The 24,216-nt window shown below is 41.9% G+C and overlaps 1 protein-coding gene across 1 annotated transcript in view; it reads right to left on the minus strand.

Annotated features, from left to right (window-relative positions):
- Positions 1-595: 595 nt before the first annotated feature.
- The window catches only part of nek7 (NIMA-related kinase 7), a gene marked incomplete at its 3' end in the record, with an annotated part of 51,869 nt that continues 28,248 nt past the window's right edge, over positions 596-24,216 (minus strand). The window contains exons 5-10 of the mRNA XM_079221010.1: positions 22,899-23,009; positions 19,682-19,790; positions 18,588-18,695; positions 11,381-11,475; positions 3,485-3,598; positions 596-706 (exon numbers count right to left, since the gene is read on the minus strand). Of these exons, the coding sequence (XP_079077136.1) occupies positions 596-706; positions 3,485-3,598; positions 11,381-11,475; positions 18,588-18,695; positions 19,682-19,790; positions 22,899-23,009 (648 nt within the window). The remainder of the gene's footprint in view (positions 707-3,484; positions 3,599-11,380; positions 11,476-18,587; positions 18,696-19,681; positions 19,791-22,898; positions 23,010-24,216) is intronic.

Consider the following 24,216-nt stretch of genomic DNA (forward strand, 5'->3'; position numbering starts at 1 on the left):
CATCACTCCAATTTAACTATTGTTCTCAGTTTTCATTGTCTTTTTTTGTTCCTTTTGCTGGTGACCATAGGTCTCATGAGTCCGACCAAACTCTAAAAAGGTCATATATTTTTTATATATTCCTGAAATTTGTCCTGATTAACTGTTTTGAGGATAGGGAACAGGTAACCTTCCCTTAAACATTATTTTTAAATTCCAATTCTCAAAGTATATCTGCTTTAAATAGCATCTGCTCAAAGCAGCTTTACTCTCCTACATGGAAATACAGAAGACATGCATTTTAAAGCCATAGCAAATAACACATCAGCGAGTTACAAAACACTGATATTCAGTCCTGTAACAATATTGAAGTCTAAGGAATTAGAGGTCCATCTGATAAAAAAGAATAATCTTTATAATCTTTATCCTAGGGCAGAAGATTTGGATGTCAGTCATGTTGAAAACTGGATCACCTTGAAAATAAATCTGTTCCACATACTATTTATCACAATAAGCTAAATTGTATAAAAGCAGACAGATGTGTACGAGTCGAGCATGAAAAGCAAGGAGAGAAGTGGGGAGGACTTCTGCAAGCTATACGTGTGAGACTCTGGGCTTAGCTGCCCTGTGTCAGGTTCTGCATGTGTTTGGCAATGTCGTACACGTAGGTGATGTCCGGCCTCTTCTCGGGGTCAGGGTTGATGCACATATCTACCAAGTTCCTCAGCTGGTGAGAGGGACAGGAGGGTTGTTGGTTGGGAGGAAGAGAGAGAGAGAGAGAGAGAAATGAAACAGTCAGTGACACTCTAGTGAGACCGAACTGCAAAAGAGCAGCTCCAGAAATGAAGAAACCTCTTTTAATGCCCTCTAGATGAGCTCTGATGGAGTCTGAAGCAATAATAAGGCAACAAGTAATCGAGCCGAGACAATGACGCGAGGCTGTGATAGCGCACTAATCACTTATTTTTCTCTATCCACGTATATTTGAGCCACACACACGTGCATACACACACACACACACACACACACACACACACACACACACCGCTGCCACTCCATTGCCATCCGGAGACAGCGCTTACACTTGAAGCCGAGCGAAGCGGCTGATTGGAGCAGATAGATAGACAGGCTCGCAGGCGGAACAGCCACCGCCATCATTAAAAAAAGAGAAGAGAATAAAAGATGGAGAGGAAAGCAAAAAAAAAAAAAAAAAACATCTACGCAAGGTCGCTATGGTAACTGTCTGCCGACTTCCTGGCCGCTGTTGCGTGGCACAGGCTTGGACGAGTTCTCGTCAGCCTCTGTGTTTGTGTGTGTGAGAGGGAGAGAGAAAGTGAGAGAAAGATGCAAATTCAGACAGTCTGAGAATTAGTCCCACAGAATGGAGATATGGGGGGGGGGGGGGGGGGGGGGGGATGCAGATATGTAAAATATTCATGCGCTTCTTTGCATGGCGAGTGGGAGGGGGGAGTGTCAGGTGGAAGGATGGAGGGAGATGGGGGGTAGGAGCTGGTGAAGGGAGGCATGGGGGGGAGCATAGATGGAGATGGTTAAATGACACAACAAAGATGAGCAGCTGACAGTTTGCTGCCGATCCTTCAGGAGCATTGTTTACATCCAGACAGGCGCTGCAGGCACCCCCCTCATCTCCATCTCTCCATCGCCCTGTCTCTCGCTCTATCATTCCCTCTCTCTTTCGCTTTGTCTCCCTTTCTCCTGGATGGGGGTGACATGTGGGGCAACGCAGGAGCTCAGCGTGGGGCGTGCATGTGTGTGTGTGTGTGTGTGTGTGTGTGTGTGTGTGTGTGTGTAGAAAGAGAGCTCTTGTAGCAAAATATACACTTGCACAATTGCTCTTGCACATACAAAAACACACACATAGACACTGCAGAGGCTTGAGACACCTCGCAATTAGCCTTTATGAACGTAATGAAGTAAACACCACAGAATATTAAAGCCTCTAATCAGGGTTTATATTTATAGAGACATGAATAATGATAGTAAATTCAACTTAGCCACTGTGGACTTGTGCATGCAGTTACTCTGATAGTAGAGCAAAAGGCACGGAGATAAAGGACTAAATAGGTTGAGCACTTTTCTTTTACCTTAAGGACCATAACAGTGTTTCCAGGCTTAAGCCCCACAACTAAATAGCATGTAAATACAGGTATGTAATTAATGCAGTTTTGTTACAGTCTTTGATTTAGTGTCTGTATTTTTGTCTCCATCTTATGTACAGCCATCTGTTTCCATTCATTTTCAACTGTAAATAAAACCAATACAACAACAATGTAACTTTACCAAAAGAATATTGCACACTTTGATGTTTAATGTATTGGATTAAACTACTCAGCAGGTTTCAAAAGTCTGCTGATGGACCTTCATACAGTTCCAAAAAGCATAAATAGTTTAAATATTTGAAATTTCTAAAAGGTTAGTTGTGATGTAATATATATATATATATATATATATATATATTTAATTTAGAGCTGACGAAATAGATTTATTGACTTGAGAAGTAATTGGCAACAATCGATTGTTAAAGTACAAAATGTCAAACATTTTCTGGTTTCAGGCTCTCAAATGTCAGGTTGTGCTGTTGGTCTCAGATTTACATAATTGCACATTTAATATCTTCCCATTTTGGACTGTTAATTAGAGGGGGGAATATTTAAAGATGTCAACACAGGCTCTAAAAACTTATCCTGGGCATTTTTCCACATTTTTTCTGATATTGCATGGACTATACAATTTGCCATAACTCACAAAGCTTAGTCCGCCCATAAGAAAGCACATCGTCATTGCTTAATGGATGTAATACCTGCAGTGTGTACGCCTTTGAGCCAGTGTTTGATTTTTTGCATGTGCGTACACTTGATATAATGTTTTTAAGAGGAAAAAGACAGAAACGTTGGGGGAAAAAATGCCACCCACACAAAAAGGGCATGCAAACACAAAGCCATGCGCATGCATACACACGTCACCGGCAATCAGCAATAAGGCGATCTTTAACCGCAGCCCGACTACATTACATTTGTGTGCATGGGTAAGTCAACACAGAACTACAGCAGATGATCTAACGTTTAGTTAGGGAAACATGACACTCCAGCCCATTTAGTTTCACCCCACTTTGTAGCATGGCCAGATGCTTTTGATATGTGCATTTAATTTTCAAACGGGTAGAATCATAGCCGGTCTTTTGATCACGGAGCAATATCATACTGTAGTGTACTGCTGCTCAGACAGCTGGGTGGATTTCACTTATTTAGAAAAAAAAAACTTTAATAGTTAACACAAGTAAAAAATCTGCAAACTGGCAAAGAGAAAGAGAAACTGTCCACCACTGCTTAAAACAGTATAGCTCACTTAAAATATATTAAGACATATTTTTAATTTTCTTATAGAAGGAGTTCAGGAGTCAAGACTTCCGTGAGTCATTTTAAAACACCGAGCAGGTCCATATCTACTTACCATGGCATTAATAGGCAACCGTTACAGTACTTACCTCCTCTGAGTAGTGATCTGAGGGAAGAGGAGGGTAGTCACACTGTTCTATCTTCTTACAAAGGGAGTAAAGGTTCATCTTATCCCCATAGAACGGACTCTGCAGGGCTGCCATCTGAAATGTTAAGATACAAGGGAACAGGGAAAGGAAATGGAGAGAAAGACAAAAGGACAGGGTGTAAGAGAGCAAAGTAAAAACTTCAAAACACTCAGTCAAAATCTCAGCAAGGGCTACAGAGAAGACACTGTACAGTATGTTAAGAGTAGAACCTGCGAGGTACACTGCTATCGAGGTATATGACTTATTGATAAAAGCTGGGTGTGAGAAACAAATAAAGACAACAACAAGTCGATACACTGTATGTCCAAAGTTTTGTGTACATATCAAATCCGCACACACTTATTTATGTTTTTTTGTTGAGGAATGAGCAGTGGTCCAAAATTCAAGTGCACCAAAACAGAAAAATCCATGAGAGCTCTCTTAGCTTATGGGTTTTCCTCTAGCCCTTTCTGCAGCACTGCTTCCAAAACTTGGAGATATAGAGACATAGAGACACATAGTTGTGAAAAGAAGAGCAGAAAGTGAGGAGAGGGGTGCTGGCATATGAGAGGAGAGAATTTTTCAGTTTGCTGGAGCAGCGAGAAAACTGTATCCTCTGGAAAACAAATGCAAGAAAGCAGAGCAGAGGAGGTGCAGATGGGAATGGTAAGGACGAGTGGAAAGGATAAGGAGACTTTTGCTGAGTGGAAATAGGTGAAGAATCCCTCCAGCCTGTCTAAGAATAGAAAAATAGCATGCCATTTCTAGCAGGGTTAGTGACTGACTCACTTCTTATTGTTTAAATGTGCATGCGCAAGGCGAAGCCAGCAGCAGGCTTGCATAACAAGCACACTCATTCTTATTGTGTTTCTGATTCAGTGCTATTGAAAATAAATACTGCGTTAGGCTTATGTGTTGGGCCAAATAACTTAACTAATAATAAATAAACATGGCTGTCACTGTTGATGATGATGAGCTGCTCGGAGATGTGGTAGCGTGTTGACTTGGTTTTCATTTATTTACATAGTATTACATAGGAAGAGGCAGTAAGTGGATCACTAACATATCAGATTTTTTATTAGGTATTTCTGGGCAGAAGAAGGCCTCAACTTGCACAGTCGAATATGTATTCAGAATGTGTGTAAAAACGATATTAAATGCCTGTTTTAAGCAGATAGATTTTCTGAGATCTTTGAAAACCTCAGAAGAGAGGAAGTGTCTTCTGAACAATGTGAAACAGGAACTAGAGCCATTGATGGACAGTTGTTACTCATAGGTTTCTGTTCTTCTCACAGTTTTCCTTCAGTACTATGGGGGATATCAAATTTAAACATGTTGATTATTGTTTTTAAACATTGGCTGGGTTAATTAATAGCAGACATATCGTTATGAATTGGAACAAAAAACAGGCATTGTTATAAAAGGACAAAATAAGAAAAATTATAGTGTTATTTTTTTTGCATTGTTTTTTACACAATATTATTTTGACTTCTTTTCCCCCTCGGGGTCCTTCCACAATTATCTGAGAATGTACAGTATGTGTTTGACAGTCTGTTAATTGGTGTGAAAAAAAGTTAAGAACAATGTGTCCACATATGTATACAAATGGAATTGTTCCATACAGAATACAGCAGGTTAGTGTGAATGCGCCAGCTTCCAACAATATCAGGCTATATATATATATTTCTATGAAAATAGGACCATAAAGGAAGTAGAGGCAGAATAACAGAATAAAAGCTGTATTTTGGTTATAATAGGGGCAGGCTATCCTGTGCATTGGAGTATATGAGTATATTAACAGAAACCGAGGACAACTCGAGGTGATGTCTTAGCATTCTTTTGCAAACAGTTGCCTTCTTCTGAGTTACAGAGACACACACATTGAACCACTTAAAGCTTGAGGAAGTCAAGACAAAATGTAATTTGTCAAAAAGCCTCTTCGTCAGCTTGACCATAAAGTCACGATAACTATTATTAAACTGTTACTAAAATCAAGCCTCCCTTTGTGGCATTTGGCTACAAATGTAACCCTTTGACGTCGCCCCAAAACCTCAAAGCACATCATCCACTTGTAGGCGTCTTCTTCATTTCTATCTTCACAAAAAAAAAAGTGTAAAACATTGATGGTGCAGAGACAGAACATATCTTATTCCCTACTGGGCAGAATTTGACAGGATCTCTGTCACAGCTTCCAGTGGGAAGTCAAGATGACGGCAGCAGATTCTCAGTGGGCCATCTCTCTTCTGGACGGGATTTACCATCACACATCCATCCGCAGTCTTAATCAAACACTTGCATAAATACAGTATATCCTCAGAAAAACACATGTGAAAGTAAAGAGGATCCCCCTGTCTCCATCTCCCCTTGGACCACCCTCTCCCTCTGCTCCAACCATTACAACTGAGACTGGCACAGCAGGCAGTTGACAGTGATGAGATGTGTGAGGAAATGTGTATTCCTGTGTGTGTCAGCAATGATGCTCTTCTAGTACTAACAACGCCCCACATCTCAAACCTTAGACTTCACATTTGATTCTGCAGTGAGCAACACACATTCAAATTATCAGTCCACTATTTAAAAAGAAATGCCTCTTATGTTTCCATTCATAATTGGCCTTTATAAATTGCAGACAACAGAAGCAGCAACAATATCAACATAACAATTAGATTATTAGTTCTTTTTTTGTATTGTCTAAACCTGCAGCAATTAAAATCACTCACCAATTTGCTGCTTATAAATATGTCACCAGTCCAGTGAGGTCAGGAAAAGTTTTTTAGAAAAATCTCCCTTTCCAACAAACAAACTGAGAGCTCTCAAAAAAACTAGAGGGCAGTGCCAGGAGGACTCAGCTGGCTTTCTTTCAAAACGGTATGGATGAGTGTTAACGGTCAATGCTTAAACAGAAAATGATGACTACTTTCAGTAAAAGTTCACATCAATGACTTGGAAAGGACCATGTGGGGAAAACATTCTTAATTGCTTTATAACAAATATATTTACAACTTTTAGTGGTGTAAAACAGGTAGTGTGGACGTGTGTGGGTTTGTGTGAGGGCTAGATAGTGCTTCCTAAAACAACAAAGTTCTCAGTAAGCGAGAAAAAAAAAAGAATGTGAGAAAGACAGAGAAAAAGGAAGAAAATCAGCCAGCTATAGACACCAGGAGGCAAAGGGTTAAACAAGACCCCATCGTATTTTCATGCATCTTCTGCTTTTGACAGATGAAAAATGTCAACTGTCCTGTTTGTATTTGGGAGTTTTTGCACTATTCATCTGCTTCATTAGTGCCTGCTGCTCCGAGCCCCTGACAGCTGCCGGCCCCCTGCTCTCAGCACGCACGTGCACACACACACACACACACACCTTTTTTCAGACTGTGTCGTCGCAATGGGTTAGATGATTGACTCACTCTCTGACCTCTGAGGCCCTGGTGAGTATGAGACTGTGTGTGTGGTGTGTGTGTGGTGTGTGTGTGTGTGTGTGTGTGTGTGTGTGTGTGTGTGTGTGTGTGTGTGTGTGTGTGTGTGTGTGTGTGTGTGTGTGGTTCATTGATATTCGAGAGACATACAATGCACACGCATGCCTGCTGTCTATCTAAGGGGTGTGAGCTGCTGGTGGCAGAACACACGCCCGTACGCACACGCACACACAACCTCACTTACTCACTCACTCACTCCCTCCTTCCTTCCTTTGTTCCTGGGCTCTTCATCAGCTGGCCAGGCTGAGCTCTGCCCAGACCAGGCATGTAAAGCCAGCATCCCTGTCCGTGTAAAAGGTCTGGATGGGGCCTTCCAGTGTAATTAACACTGATCTCTCTCGCTCTCTCCCTCTCCCTCCAGCTTCTCTCCCTGTACGCCAATTAAGAGGAGCTCTTTGAGCTCCCCCCACCCCCCTCAGGGTTTCTCTCAAGTTCTCATTTATAAACACACACACACACACACACACATATACACAATTATACGCACGCAAAAAAAAAAAAAATACCTAAACGTTAACAGACACATGCAAAACAGAGGTATATTTTGTTTCTCACTCTTCAACCCTCCCGCACCCACACTGCAAGTGAGCAAGAGCATTACTTTTTTATGTGCTCATTGATCCTTCATGTGGTTTTATGATGATATATTAATCAAGGAAATACGTTACAGTGTAGGGACAGTCATTAAAAATATACCTACACCGAGTGGAGTTATCACTAGTCTACTTCAACACACTAAAGAGGGAAGAAAGATAAGAAGAAGAGGAATGACTTCAGAGTGGCAGATTGTTCCAGTGGGTTGAACTTTTGAGGAAAGCTGGATGCGTTTTGATGTTCCGATATCACTGCAGCTCAACCAATTGTTTTACTGGAATTGTAAAATGTACAGGAATAGTTATATTTATTTGGGATATAAACATCTGCTCTCTTGCTGAGAGTTGAGGGAGAAAGTCAATGTCACTGTCTGCTAAATATTAAGCAACAGCTTGCATCCTGTTAGCTTAGCACAAAAACAGCTAGCCCGGTTCTGTTTGAAGGTAATAAAATCCCCCTATAAGCACCTCTAAAGCTCACTAATTAACACATTGTATATTTGTTTACAAGAACTGTTTCATAGTTAATGGACAGATATCAGTGTAGTCTCTCTCTCTTCTCATCTAACTCAGCAAAACAAAAGTTAATAAGTGCATTTCCCAATATGTCAAACTACTGCATTAAACAGATACTTTAAAAACGTGGATGTGCAGTGGGCTCACACAGGTACAACTGAATTGAAAGTTATACTGTTAAATGTTTTTAATAAGCTGAAGGGAGTGAGCAGGAAGGAAGGTATGGATAAGAAAAGATTTAACAACTATAAAGACGAAGAGTAAGACACACATGACGTAGATAAATTGCGAGCTAAATTGCTAGATTTGGCACTGGCCGATTCCAACGCTGGTAGGAGGAACATGAACATTAGCGCATCAAAAACTACACACACTGTATGAAATAGATGAAAGGATAACCAAGGCTATCCAAAGACAGCAGTCAAAACCCCCACTCCCAAATTTCAAAAACATACAGAGAGCTAGCCACAGGGCCAACTCATAACATGCAAACACCAGCTGCTGAGAACCCGGCATTTTGGGCCTCATAAAACCAACAGCAAAACAAGACGGGAGGGAGAGGAATGAGGCAGGAGGCATGAGACATGGGCACAGTCAGAGGTATGGATGGCTGAGCTCCTACAGGAAGGAGACACATTCCAGTAAAGCATTTCCAAGACATTCTCCTCCCCTGCTAACCTTTATATAAAACACGGCAACCACAAAACATCCGTACAAGCTGGAGACCTACAGTGTGTGTGAAATGCATCTCTTTTACACAGAAAACACCCAGCTAAGGGGTGAATGTGAATATATGAGGTGGTTATGACTGAGAGCAGGAGGAGAGTGCTAAGAGACCGCAATCTCATCGACTGGCATGTGACCAAACTCCCTCTCTACCTTCCTGATCACCCTGAGATACAACCTCTGCGATTGCAGCATCCCTATTTGTCACGGTGTAGGCGGATTGGGTTAGGGGGCACAGGGCCGAGTCAGGTGATGTAATGAGGTGCGCCAAAAAGACAAAAGGATCAAACAGAATGGGAGATGAAGCTAGACGCAGAAACAATGGCCAGGTATTGTTGGACGGGCCCTTCGGACCGGACCCAAACTCCCAGGAACAAGAATGCAGGCTCTCTCAAATTGAGCGGTTTCACACGTACGGAACCAAACTCCCTGGGATACAGACTCATGCACACAAAAACACACTAGCAAAATCCTCAGCCCCTACTGTATGTTCAAAAAGAAATCAATGATTACCAAAGGGATCAGGTAGGGATTTCTATGTGAATTCCTTATGCCTGCAAGTTAAATGAGGAAAAGGGAGGAGAACGTATAGAGCAGGAGAAGAGAGCAAAGAATGGGGGAGAGTTTGAGAGAAATAGGCAAGTTTTCTGATACTTAATACACTGCGGTGCCCTCTTACCAAGACGAGAGGAAAGCAAGGGTCTGCTCTTCAAAGAGAATATGCATGGCGTGAGTGGTGAGCACCGCTCTGGTAACAATAAGGTTGTAAAATCTTTATCTCCACAGGCTCCTTGCGTGGCTCACCTTGGCCTGATGACTGGAGTTATGCGTCTTTCCCTCGGAATGAACACCCTCCATTTTTTTTCTTTCTCTCCAGCAATCTATATCCCGGCTCGCGCTATTTGTTATTTCCCCTTCCATTTCTCCCCCTCTGCTCTTTCTTTCTCTCTAACTTTCTATCTCCTCTTTCTTTTCCTTCTCTCCTAAGGCTTCTTCTGTCTTTCCCCTTTTCTGGCTTCCTATATTGTTCCTATATAGATTCTTAAACTTTTTCACCTCGCATCTTTATTCCCTGCCTCCTGACCTCCTGAGGGAGCAACAAGTCTCGGTCTATTTTTTTCCACTTTTGCTCTCTCCCCTTTCCTCTCCTCACCCCTGGTCTCCATCTTGCTTTCTCTGTGCTCAGTCCAGGCTGTGACCCCTCACAGTTGTCTTAAGGGTGAAAGTCATAAAAGATCAATGGACTGTGCCCCATCTGAATCTGTGAAACAAACAATGCTCAGGCTGCACATTCAGTACTATCATCGCCTCCTCAACAAACCTGATCATCACATGTAAGGCATCAAGTTGCACAATGGATCTCCAAATATAATTTGACGTCACAATTTGTTTAAACTAAACCTAAAATTTAAATTAAAAAAACAAGCCAATCTCCCCTTAACAAATGTAACCCCATTACAATTAGCTTAATCAAATAATACTGTGCTGGTGGGGTTATGCAACCATCACACCTGCATAAACTATGCAACAGAAGTGACATAAACTAGAGAACTTTTTTTTAATTAAACATTAAGTAGGATAACGCACACATTCACCACACATAAAAAGTACTAAATCAGAATGTGACCTACAGCATCCACTGCTTTCAGCCAACCATGGCCCTGCATTGCCGCAGTGCATTGTTGGGAACTAATTAGCATGAAGGACTGTGGTCTCTGAGCAGCCATGACCTGCACGCTGAGCTCCAACTTCTTTCTTGCACATTTTCCACCTCTCTATGCCTGAGGCGCAGGAGAGAAGGTGTAGTCACTGGTGCGTTGAATTGCAGCCCAAGTGATCAGAAACTCAGGGGAGTTTGGAGAGAAAAGGGAAGGAAATGTGGGTGTTTCCTTGACCAACAGTGTCTCTTTTAAAATGTATGTGTCTGGCGTGTGTGTGTGTGTGTATATTCAGTGCATGTCAAGGTTGGCAAGGTGAAACATCAGATTGACTGCTATCATCCATGTCTATCACTGTTCTCTTTCCTCTTTGTTCCCTCCGCTGTGTGCTCCTCCCGGGCTTGTTTCCACTCAGTGTGGTCTACATCAGAGCCCTCTGGTGTTTTGCTCCCGACTAATCAAACTAGTCAGTGTCACTATGTGGCCTTATCTAAAACACATGGCCATGTCAGTTCCCTTCACTCGCCAGCTTTTCAACGTTCAGCAGGTTCCCAGGCTAAAGAAGTTTAACTCAAAGAGTCTTCAGAGAAAGGAAGGAAGGAACAGTAGGATATCCAGGTAGCAATATATAATATATAATTTTAATATATTATTACTTTGTATTAAAGTGTGTATTTTTTTGCACATTATGACTTGTAGTGGAGGTGAACACAATACAGTATAACCATGTGGGAACGTGCAGGCGCATTTGTATATATTTTCTTACAGTACTCTGTTATATTGAGGATGGTTTGTTTGTTTATGTGTGTGTCTGAGCCAATGTGTTCTCATGTCACTCCTACAGTCGACTGCAGGGTGACAGTGTGTGCACATATTCCCATAGTTTACCTCGTAGAGCAGGCATCCTAGCGACCAGATGTCAGATTTGAAGTTGTATCCGTTTTCATGTATCCTCTCCGGTGACATGTAGTAAGGAGTACCCACTGGAACACAGAGGGAGAGAGAGGGAGGGCGAGAGAGGAGGGGGAGGGAGCAAAAGAGAAGGACAGAAAGAGATAGACGGAGGGAGAAAAGGAGAACAGGACAAAGAGAGAGCGAGTGTTAACATTTTGCAATGCAAACCCATGCTTCCTCCAGTTCATCACCATCACTGACACACCTCACACAGAACAGAATAGCAGGTGAGGAATGGAGGTGTAGTCTCACACTGTGAAACATTCAGAGGTTGAAATACTCAACATATTTTAGCGTGAGTTTAATAAAAGAAAACTAGAGGGAGACTTTCAAGTGAATTGCCTCTGTTAATTCTACGTAAACTGAAGTAAGATTATATTTGAGAAGGCTTGTTATCATCATGCATACAGTGCATGCAATTGCACAAGTACCACAACGTTGCATACATATATGTACAGCAGACATACTCACACACACAAAATATGCATAAATCAGTTTTGATTACTGGGACTTGGTAATGATCTGAAACAGTAGTCAGAGAGTACGCCCAGGGAGCAGCGTGGAGCCTTAAAAGTCGGCCAGTTTCTGGTTCTGGTTTGGAAACTCAAGAATCCCAAACTGCAATGGGGACTGGCAGAGCTCCAGAGAATCAGACCTTCACCCAATTGGACACGAAGACGAACCACAGCTCAACGTCACGTCCATAATACACTGCAGGACGCTTCGGAGATTTGCTGCTTTCTTAGCCGAGTCCGACTGGCTGGTTTTTGCATTTGCTTTCTGTTTGCTGTGTTTTCCCTTGTAAAAGTCTATCAAGCAAACCCAGCAGAAGTTTTGTATTAATCACATATGGTTAAAGGATGGAAATTGTACCAGCCCTCTAACCAGTGCTGAGCAGCTCTCAGACTCTGCACATTCCACATCCTCTCAAGCAAACATGAGAGTGGAGGCTTACTGAAATATGAAGAAGTACAACCTCCATCGGTGGCGTCGCTGCACATGACCATGTGTGACCATGTGTGCGCTTGTACGATCAACATCGTCTCGCATTCTCCTTGGAATCCATACTGTTTATTAACCTGAAAACTGATTTGCAACGCTCAACTATTTGACTTAGATTACTAATTAAATTCCTCATATTTCAACTTTTTTATGACATATCTGAATACCAAGTCTGATTAAAGTATGAGTATGCATGACCGAGCATGGCATTGTTTTATTTAAATACGATTTATGACTTTTCTACTTGTTTGAAATTGAGTGTGCACTATATGTTCACTCTCAGTTGCATCCAGTACTGATCAGTACAATCCAATATGACACAAACTCATTTTGTTTCCTTCCCCTAAAGTTGAGGATGTACACATTCATCAAATTAGCTTGTGGAAAAGTTGATAGAATTAAATAGTATTTAACACAACAGGTGGAAAAAGGACCAAAAAAAAAATAGGGGGATCTTTTCGTAGCTCAGCAGGAATTTCACAGGCGGACGGTTTGGTTTTGATGCCCTTCAGAAAATGGTGTCCCGATTGTCCACAGTGGCCCTGATGCCTCGCCCGTACTGCCTCAGCTGATGTTGCCATTTTTTTCTCTGCCCCTTTTCTGTCCGTACATTTTGAGACACCGGTGTCTTTGGTTGAAATTCTGTATTCTTCTTGGTTGAAACGCTGCGCACATAACCAGAGTTGGGTTTGTTTCTGAGCCTGGTACGAACAGCTGGAAAAACCAGGCTCTGACCAAGTATTTATTTGTTTCACTGATAGCTATATTGGCCTGTGTCTTACAAAATACATCATTACATCTGTGGACTTAAAAGCTGGGTTTTATTTGGTAGCCTTGCTGCCCTGGCATTTTGCCAAGCAGCTTTACCCCTAAAAGGATGAAATTCCAGCCCTGGTAAGGGTGAATAGGAATTAAGTTGGAAAAAGCTGCTGTATCTAATTTATACAATGCTTTGTAGAAAAGCCTCTGCCAAATGGATACATGAATGTAAACTCAAATGAATGTTTGTTTTATTGTTTTCTTCCTTACAGAAAAGGGACTTTTTTAATTTAGTAGTAACCCAAACAGTCTTCTCCCTTCCGATATACAAAATGTGTGCTTGGAAACCGGTAGATAGAGCGATGAGGAAGAGTTTTTACAATAGTTGGTAGGTGAGAACAGCTCTCAGGTGTAAAGAACTCAGGAGAAAAATGGCAGTCTGGCAGTAAAATGGTAGGAAACCACTGTAACTGCACACTCACATGTGTGCACACGCACACGCACACATACACACACACACACGAGCCATTCTGCACATTCACAGGTTGGAGAACCGGCAGGCTTAACTAATATAATCGCAATTAATTAAACTATTACAGAGGAGGCTTTTAGATTTGAAGTCGATGTGAACGAAATAAAAGTTAGCACTTTTCATTTTGGTAAAGACTTAATTGGGTTGAGAGAAAATGCTTTTATCTTAAATGTGTGGTTTTTAATAATGAAGTGTTACCTGTCATTCCAAAAATAATCAGCATCTGCACAGGCAGAGAGGAAGCAAGAGAGAGCAAGTGGAAGAATAAACAGGGGACTGCTGTTTTAATTGGTCATCAGGTTGGTATTGTGTGTTTGCGTGCGTTGTCTGTGTGTGTGTGTGTGTGTGTGTGTGTGTGTGTGTGTGTGTGTGTGTGTGTGTGTGTGTGTGTGTGTGTGTGTGTGTGTGTGTGGTCTCATGGTGCAGTCTGAACAAGCTCCCCTAAGATTCATTATTAGTTGATTAAAAAGAATCAGCCTCTCTTATGCTAATAGTGGCGTAAAAGAAGGCGGCAGCGCCGGGCTAAGACTCCTTCAGCATGCTAAATCAAGGGCACATTACTTATTCATGCAAATAAATTGAAAGTCATGTTGGGATTGATTTCCATTATTGTGAATGGCTGTGACAACACTGTATTCTGTAGGAAACAGGGTAATCGTTGTTATATAGGAGGTGAGATGCCATTCCGTATAAAGAAGCCCACACTTCTAACCCCTTGCTGAATGAACCAACATTGGTGATCATTTTAATACATTTATTGATTCAGGCTTGCTGCAATTTCCTTATCAACAATTTTAAATGTAAGGCTTTTACACAAGCATTTACACACACTGTTATGCATTTTTGATAGGGAGTTTCCATTCATGGCGTTAGCCTTCTCTAATCTAATCCATGCTCCTTTACCAATTGCTGTATTTTAAACAGCGAGCAGGAATCTGCTGCAATCTCAAAGGCAACGATTTAGTTTCTCATTCAGACCCAAGGCAGGAGTTTGGAAACCTTTGCTCAATCGAGTTCTAACAAATAAGCCTTTAAGTTTGAGACAGCAGCACAGCCAGAAGGACTTAATCTCAGTCAGAAGGCGTTCTCTGTATTCCCTCATATTTCCATTATGTTTTTCTTGGTTTTCTAAATGTCCTGCTGAGCCCTCACCCCCCATTTGGCTCTCCAACTACCCCTCTCTGTTTCACGACTTGCTTGCTTTTATAAGATAACCAAGACTTTATAAAGGCCTACACGTTGAAATAGTCATAATTATTTTCAACCTAAGCCTCCCTGAAGTCTTTTTGCATCCATCTTGTTCTCCCTCCTCCTCTCCTTTCCTTTTCCTCCCTTTCCCCCGGTTCTCATCGTTAACACCTCTCTCATTACAGGTGTTAATTGCAGGTACATTATACTACTTATTACTGCCAATTGGATTACATCAGCTTTCCTGTTACTACCGTTCTTTTATTCTTTTTCTCTGACTCCTGCCATTACCCTACGTAACCATCCTCAGCAAGAAAGGCAGAGTGTGTCTTTTGCATGCTTGTGTGTATTTTTGTCAGCCGTGTGTCTAAGAGTCTGGATGTGTCACTGAGTGTTTGTCAGCTTGAACGCTGCAAATCTGCGTGAATGTGCATGATTATCTTACTCTGCATGCGTGTGTGGATGAATTCAAGCTCATGCGGATATGCACATGCGTCTCTGTGAATACATCTGTATAAGAGACAAAGAGTCTGTGTGTCTCCCAGTGTGTGCAAGAGTGAGTAAGAGAGGTGTGTGTGTGTGTGTGTGTGTGTGTGTGCAGGCTGCTGATCGGCTGAGTTGAAAGCCTGCGAGCTGACAGGCTGTATGCCTGGACCTCCATCTCATCTCCACCACCTTGCTCTACTGTTCAGCTGGGTGGCTGGGCTCATTACACACACACACACACACACACACACACACACACACACACACACACACACACACACACACACACACACACACACACACACACACTCTTTCTTTCTTTTCTTCTCTCTCTCTCACCTTCCTTTTTCTCCTCCATTTTTTGTCACATTGTCATATTTTCCCCTCTTTTCTTTATTCGCCTCCTTCTTACTCTTTTCTTTCTCTCGACTTTCCTTTTTTTTTCTCCCCTTTTTTTCCCAGTGTCACATTCTCTCCTCTCGCACCCGGCACATTCTACCTTTCTGTCTCTCGTTCTCTCTAAAAGTTAAAGCACCAGAGGGAGGGTCAGAGGGAAGGAGAAGTGAGCACAAGACTGAGGACAGCAGCAGGAGAGAAAGATATGTGGCAAAGAAAAAGATGGAGAGAAGATCTGCTTTTTGAAACATACAAAAAAATAAAGAAATGGCAAGGGTAAAGCCAGGGACAGAGGGTGGAGGGATGAAGCAGTCCCTTGTGTCATCAGGTCATTACCTATAGGGACATCATCTGCTTTTACAGTACAAGATCATATACTGGATACAACCTTATAAAGTTTAAATATTCTTAAAAGGATATGAAGTGCATATAAAATGTATCATTACAAAATCTCATCCGCATACTTTGCATGCCTATTCATGGTGAGTTCATTTTATGATCTCAGGACCAACGTGACTGCTCTAGATCAAAGGCATTTGTTTCACTCATCGACTCTGCACTGGAAGCAATATGACACTATGATGTGTGTAGTTTTCTGGAGATTATTGAAGCGATTTTGATTGCTTTAGATTAATGATGACAGTTTTTTACAGTTGACCCGTGTGTGCTTGTGGGGCTGCCTATCCCCTGTCAGCCTAAAGAGGGTGCTGTGGATTCAACATTTAATGAGCAATCGCAGACACTTTTACCCGACTCTGCTATCACTGCAAGCTGTTTCGTTGATCGGGCCAATGTTGAGCTGATCATGTGATTCACACCTTCTCAAAACAGCTGGGCCGCTGCTGTACAGAGGCTGAGAATAGCATGCTGTTTGTGGTAATAACAGTTTGACATAGGGAAGTGCCACTGTGTGAATGACAACCTTTATATTCGTCTATGAAGCAGCTGAAACAACTGAGGGGACGTTTGATGGCACAGTGTAACCATCTCCATGATAATAATCTGTGCCACATTTCACTGTGACATGCAACGGCTTATAGTGAACTCAGGAGTTTAATTTCAACACTATTAACAAAAAACACCAAGACAAAGGAAAGGAGGCCAGCTAAAATGATCAGAATATGTACAAAAAAGTATTGTATGCAAATGTGTACCTGTTAGTGTGTGTTTTTATTGTGTTATATAGACCAGGCATCACATACTAATTGACCCCTCGCTAAGCCTCGCCCCCCGCGGCTACTCCGTCAAGCTGTCAGAGCTGCCACGAAGCTCACATTGTCACAAACTGCACTGCCTGAATAAATATGAACTAATATTTTGAAAAACAAAAAAGGTTTACAAAATGCATTTGAATGACAGAACCAGGGTGTCAAACTGATTCAGCAGCGAAATCAGGTAAAACCACTGCTCGCTCCTGTGTTGCCAAAGGAGTTTAACCAAAACAAAAATTAGGGGAATTACTGGTTAGATGTGTCGGACTCTTGTGATTTGACCTGAAACAATGACTATTATATTAGTCTTGTGTCATTGTGCATATCTTAGGAGGAATTTCTCGACAATTTTACTGCCCAGAAACGTTTTGTTGTTCAACTTAAAAAACAGTCAGTGATTGATGGAACACATTAACATGAAAAAGAAACGCAGATTTTTTTTTGTGGGGCATTTTTCACTGATGCTGCTATTAGGAAGTCTGTCCTCAATTCTCAAGACATGTTGGCGGTTTATAAATTGTTCCTTGATCAATGTTTTAACTTCATGTTTTAACAGCAAATCACTCCCACATTTGATCAAATTCTACACAAAGACCATAATGCATCAATTTCTGATACCATAGATTTGATTATATCTGGAAAGTATTATGTATTAAGTATTATAATGGATTCATTTCAAACACCAGTTTGTAACAATTAGCCCTCTAGTCGGACTCAAAGTGATGAAGGCTGGTAGGAACAGGCTGTTAACAAATTCTTTATAGCTACATTTGTGATTTAAACACCAGAACACCCTTGAACTAAGGTAGATGTGTGTATGTGAGTCTCTGTGTGTATTCGTGTTAAACCCTATGTCTCCTATAAAGAGAGGCAAGTGAAAGGTTTGGTCAGTAAGTGGTACAAGTGTCTATTTCTTTGTAACTGAAACGTTGTTTCACACTCTTCTTGAGGTTACAGGCTTGACTCCTAAAGATTTACAGTAAAAGGCCCACAGACATTAAACACCATAAGAGTTAAATAATGCAGTTAAACGCGTGGTACCATTTGGTTGGTCAATTGTGTACAGTCTCTGGTTTAGTACACTTATATTTCTTAAACTAAGCCAAATGTACTAGCCTTAATTAGTTTGGGTGACAATTCTCACTTCTTTGAAGAAGAAAAAAAAATTGTTACATGATTTATTTTCTGCAAGTGACAAACACACCCATCAATGCCAACAGTAACAGTGATTGTAAAGTTTGCTGGCTTGCTTTATGGTACATAGTCACAATCAGAGCTGTGTCGAAGGCCTCTACCCTGTCTTCAACTGTGTTAGGTTCAAAGGTCAAGGAAACAGGAAGTGGCTAAGTGGCCTATGAAGGGGCTGGGCACAGACGTGGCCAGGCAGCATGACTACATGACACATGGCTCGGGGCTCACCATGCCTAATGAAACACATCAAACATTGGGTGATTACTGGGGACCGCTGAGTCTAAGTGTCTGTGTGCGCATTTGTAGGCTCGTAAGGGAAGAGTGTGCGTTTACATGTGTATTTTACACACAGTATGTATAGACTGTAGTAACTTACCTAGTGAGTGAGCAGCGGTGGTTTTGGAGCTGAAAAATCGGCCCAGTCCCAAGTCTCCTAGTTTCACTACTCCTGTAGCTGTGATGAAAACATTGGCTGGCTTGATATCTGGAGAGAAGAGAGCGATTGGTCGCGTATGAAATCTAAAGAATTGTTTAAATTGCTAATGTTACATTAATGACAGAATAGAGATATGATTATAAACAAATGATGTGTGTCCACTGTGATAAACGTGGGAAAGCTTCAGAAAACATGACTGTATTACATGCATGAAGTGTCAAATTAATGTATTAATTTCAGTGTGTGAGTGTAAGCAAACAGTTTCTGTTGCATTTTGTAAAGTAATGTTAATGTGACCCACGTCAGCCTTTGAAATTTACTGCTCGAATATAACTGTAAGCGTCTTTTGAATAGGCGGTCTCTGTTAAGTGGTCATTAAAGCGCAAAGCCCAGGGTTCATTAGTGTCCCTGCGCCCTAATCAGAGTCAGCCGAACGGAAGTACGCCACCTGTGTGTTTGCGTGTGTGTGCGTGCATGCATGCGTGCGTGTGCGTGCGTGCGTGCGTTGCAGCCTTTGCGCATGGATCCAGGACTTGATTTGACTTGGCCCTACTAAAAGCATGTGGGCCCATAAACACTGTGTTCTCTGGTCTATGTGTTGTGTAACACCTACATTTAAGCCTTCTGTCATATGCAACACGGCCGATCACTCGTTGTATACAACAACTTCTTAAGACGCTTTTCCCACCTTCCAGACATCCATTGATTTCAGTTTAAATTGGTATACTATTAAAAAAAATACTTACAGACACTTTAAACTTGTTTGAGATAGATTGTCCATTATTTGAGGTTTAAGCGTATTTTTAAGGCCAAACTTTAAACATTCCTCATGGTTTAAAACTTCCCCAGATTGATGAGATAACATAGATTATCTTGTATTTGCAATGAACAAATAAGCCACTTTCTTTGTATTGTTATGTGTGTGGGTGTATGCGTATGTACTGTGTGTGTGTGTGTGTGTGTGTGTGTGTGTGTGTGTGTGTGTGTGTGTGTGTGTGTGTGTGTGTGTGTGTGTGTGTCTGTGTGTGTGCTACCTCTGTGCATGACTCTCCGGGAGTGCATGTGTTCGAGCGCACTGCAGAGCTGGACAAAGTATTTCCACACTGTTCTCTCTGGGATGAGCCTCCTCTGTTTCTTAAAGTGCTGGAAAGTAAAAGCAAACACACACATACCAAATCAGAAAATAAAACCAACATTAGCATACCTGAAAGAAGGCACAACATTTTTTTTAGTAGGAGTGGGAAAAGGTCTTCTGTGGCACATAATACAATTTTAAGATGGTTGCAAAGTGTTTGTGTCTGTGTGTGTTTATACGGCATCCAGCCCGTCCCCAGCTCTGACTCGGCTGCTAATGCAACCCAGACCGCTCTCCTCTCGACCCGTCCTTTGCCTAACCGAGCTTCGTCTCATTTTCTCTCTGGCCTTCAATGGAAAGCACATGCATTCTTAGGCACAGAGAGAAGAAATGTGTGGTAGCTTCCAAAACTCTCCCATCTGGCATTTAGCTCTTTTGTTAGGTACAGCTTTCAGTGGCATAGTGGTTCCAGTTGATTTTAGTTTATTTTTTCCTTTTGGATGGCTGAGTGAGTCGTTCTGAATCATCAAGAGTGGGGTTCAATCCAGAGAAGCCACAGTGATGACAAGAGTTTCAACTTCGGCCCATTGGCTGCTACTGAGGGGACTGAGGGGACGTGACACCATCTGAAAAACGGGTCGGCACCGACCCGTTTTAATGCATAAAAGAACCACATACATATGTTTATTGCATCAAGGCTTTTGGACTTTGTCAGGAACCTCTATTTCAACAAAATAAAACAACAACTTTTTTATGACGCTTGTGTTGTTAGGATCGGTTTCGAACCAGTTATAAAAAATAAGATTTGCTTGATTGGTTGTTGTTTGTTTGACCTGGCAAATCTATATTTTGTGTTATGACTTGTTCTGCTTTTCATTTTGTGATTACATGCAAAGTCAATGCATGTAATGTGTGTGTGTGTGTGTGTGTGTGTGTGTGTGTGTGTGTGTGTGTGTGTCTCTCTCTCTCTTTGGCGTGTCTTAATGAGGCTACACTATTTATGACAATATATAGTAATTCAATATATAGAAGGTAGATGTAAGATAGGTTATCTAAGATAGAAATACAATAATATCTCTAGTGTGGTCAGGAGTCAAGGAGGAGATTAGGTCCCCAAATATACATTAAGACATAAAGCAAGAGACAGAATGCAGAATGAGAGAAAATAAAGAGAGGGAGACAACAGATGGAAGGGAGTAAAAGAAAGGTTGTCGGTGATGGTAAGAGATACAGAAAACAAAAGGAAGGTAGGAGAGAAAGAGAGGGATAGAGAAAGATAGATGGAGGGAGGGAGGGATAGACCTTGGCCTACATGCAAACAAAGCCTTAGTGAGAAGCCATTCTTCCCTTGCCCTCCTATTTCCATATCAGAGGACTGTTTGATGTCAATGGGGGAGCACATAGACGCCCACCAACACCGCCACCACCCTCCTCTCCATGCCTTTAACAGCAAACACTGCACATGCAATATTCTGTAAGTGCATGCAAATCAAGGACCATTTGATTTCATTTGAATTCTGAGATGGTCAGAGAGAGAGTAATAGAGAATGAGGGCGGGAGAGGAAAAGGAGAAGAGAGCAGCGTGGAGGACAAGAAATCAAAAAGAATAAAAAATGTTAAATTCATGCATTGGGGGGTGGGGGGTTCTGTTTTACATATGGTACACTGTTCAAATGTGTTTACTTCACATTACAGCCCAAGAAGGGGGGCTAATCCATGGCACGCACCTCTGGACCGCCACTGTTACATTAGACACACAAATCATTTTGAACTGTGAAGGAGACAAATGGTGAGAAGAGAGTGTGTGTGTGTGTGTGTGTGTGTGTGTGTGTGTGTGTGTGTGTGTGTGTGTTTGTCAGTAGCCATAAGGAGATGACACAGTCTGAATGCTCACAGCATCCTCGGTAGCTTAGCTAAGATAGCAGTGACGCTCAGTGGTTTGTTATCCTACCTCTTCAGGCTGCCTTGATACATCTTTGTAAAGTGCATCTCTGAACATCTGCGTTAGTGTGTGTTTATGTGGTTGTGTCTGCACATTCTTTGCTTATACACAGTATGCCATATGTATAAATTCAGTCTCTGTGTGTCAGATACACTGGTGCAAGTGTGTGTGCTGAGCCTGCCATGTTCACTCTCTTGTACCGCTAATCCTCGCCTCTCCTAATTTGCTGTGTTGAACTGTGTGGATGTGGAGCTGCTGAGTATGACTGCAAACAGGTTGTCGAGCTGTGCCGATACAACACTGCGGCATCATTTATGCATGGTAGAAGAAGACCAGGTTTTTACATGCACACCACACATTTGTTATACTGGCAGGTTTATATAATAACTTGGGGTTTGGTCTAACTCAAGGATGACTAACAGGGTGAGCCTGTTGCTTCTGCTCCAATTACAACAACATCCCTCCGCAAAAAAACATTGTTGACTTAGGCGTAAGACATGGTCAACTCAACACATTCATGTGGCTCAAAGTCACTAATTTCGTCCTCAATTTGAATATACAATTGCATACATTTTGACTCAATGATTATTTAGAACCAGAGAAATGATTACATGTCTTATCTGAGGTAGATCTAGCCAAGATGAAAAGCTGATGACAGCTTTTGTGGCAAGTACTTCTAGTTTAATTAAAGCCAGATAAATTATGCTCACTATTTGGTCATATACCCCCTACATACAACACATGCTGGAACTTTATGACCATTAATCATTGCCTGATTCTTAACAACTTCCCTCTCATAGTCCATAGAGAGTGCTGGGATTAAAGGGCTTGCCGGAGGCATTATATTAGGTGTTTTTTTGATTCAGTAAGGAATGGATGATTCAGATTGACTCAGTGTCCAGGTAGTGAAAAGCCGTTAACAACCACAAACTTCCTGCCACCATTCCTTCAGTTATTAAAGCCCACGTCAGCAGTTTGTTGCTTCCATGCTGGCGTTCCTTTTGACACCAAATGTGTGGTATGGAGTTGAACCGATTATTCTGTCATACATTAGATATACCAGAATTACCCCTTTTAACAACAACACACTGTATTTTGGTTTATGTGATAAAGAAAGTCAGTTGAGTCTGTGTCTTGTATTGCTCTTGTGGTTGAGTGTTGTAGTATAATATGACCACACAGCAGTCTGGTCAAGAGTGCTATCGGGGGTTTGTTGTTGTGGAGAGTTCCTTACCTTGATCATACGCGAGAGGTCCCCTGCATCGGCTAGCTCCAGGACTATATTCAGCTCATTGTCCTCAATAAAAGACGCATGGTACTTTATCACGTTGGGGTGGTTCAATTGCTGTGGGAGAAGAAAAAAAAAGACATGTCATGGAGAAAGAAAGAAAAGGCAAACAGAAGACATGTCGGTGACACTTGTCACTTTAAGGGCTTCCATGGTCACCCTTCCTAATCCAAAAGTGAAAATCATTCATCGTTGAATCTTTTTGCAGACTTAATATACAACATATATCAAACAACCTCATCAGCTAATAAAAAATAAAAAGCCGAGGTTCATGTCATGAGTTGTGCATTCCACTGTTCTTTCACCACCAATTAAAACAAAACGGTTGAATCCATATTTGGAAGCCCTATTTTGTAAGGGTGGACCTAATGAGACGGTTTTGTCCTCCACTGTGACAAAGCTGGGTGACATGTCAAAACAACCCCTCAGTCTGTGATGACAACAACCCATGTGTGAAACACACACACAACACACACACACACACACACACACACACACACACACACACACACACACACACACACACACACACGCCTGACAGGCTGACATGGCTGGCAGTCAGAAAAACAAGCATCCCAGGCTCATCTCTGGCTGAGATTCCTTCCTGTTGGTTGGTCAATAAGGCAGGAACAGCATTCCCTGTAGTAAACAAAAAGTCTCCATCCATCCAGAGCAAGAAGAGAAAAGAGGGAGGGAGAGAGAGAGGGGCAATGAAGGGAAAGAAACAAATGACACAGTGACACAGACAAGCAAAAGAATGATGGAGACAGTGCTGGTTGAAGAGGTAGGGAAAGAGAACAAAGGTGAGCAAGGGAAAGAAAAGAGCACGAGAGTAATAAGGTGAACACTTCTTATAATCAGCCTATGGGTGAGCAGAGTTGGAGAAAGGGCGGAGGGAAAAGAGAGATGGTGATATGTGGAGAGCCGGAGACATGGCAATGTTGGGGGGTGGAGGGGTGATGTGAGCAGACAGAGCAGTGTGACACACGTCCTCCACTCGGCTCCGCTCTGCTTTCTCTGCTGTGATTAAAGAAATGTTCATGCTCCGGATGATGCCAAGAAAAGGGGAAAGGAGCGCACAGTACAGTACACTAGGCAACACTCCACTCTCCACTCCGTCTCTGCATCCCTCCACCCACAGTCACCTTTCTCATTCGTTCTCTTTCCCTTTCTCATGTCTCCATCTTTCCTTGTCCCTCCATTGTCCTCTCTTGCCAGATGTATTTTTGGCTCAGAGTGGCAGGTCTGCACGGCTCCAGACTGT

Source organism: Taurulus bubalis (genome assembly GCF_910589615.1).
Source record: "Taurulus bubalis genome assembly, chromosome: 7".
In the NCBI taxonomy this organism is placed as follows: Eukaryota; Metazoa; Chordata; class Actinopteri; order Perciformes; family Cottidae; genus Taurulus; species Taurulus bubalis.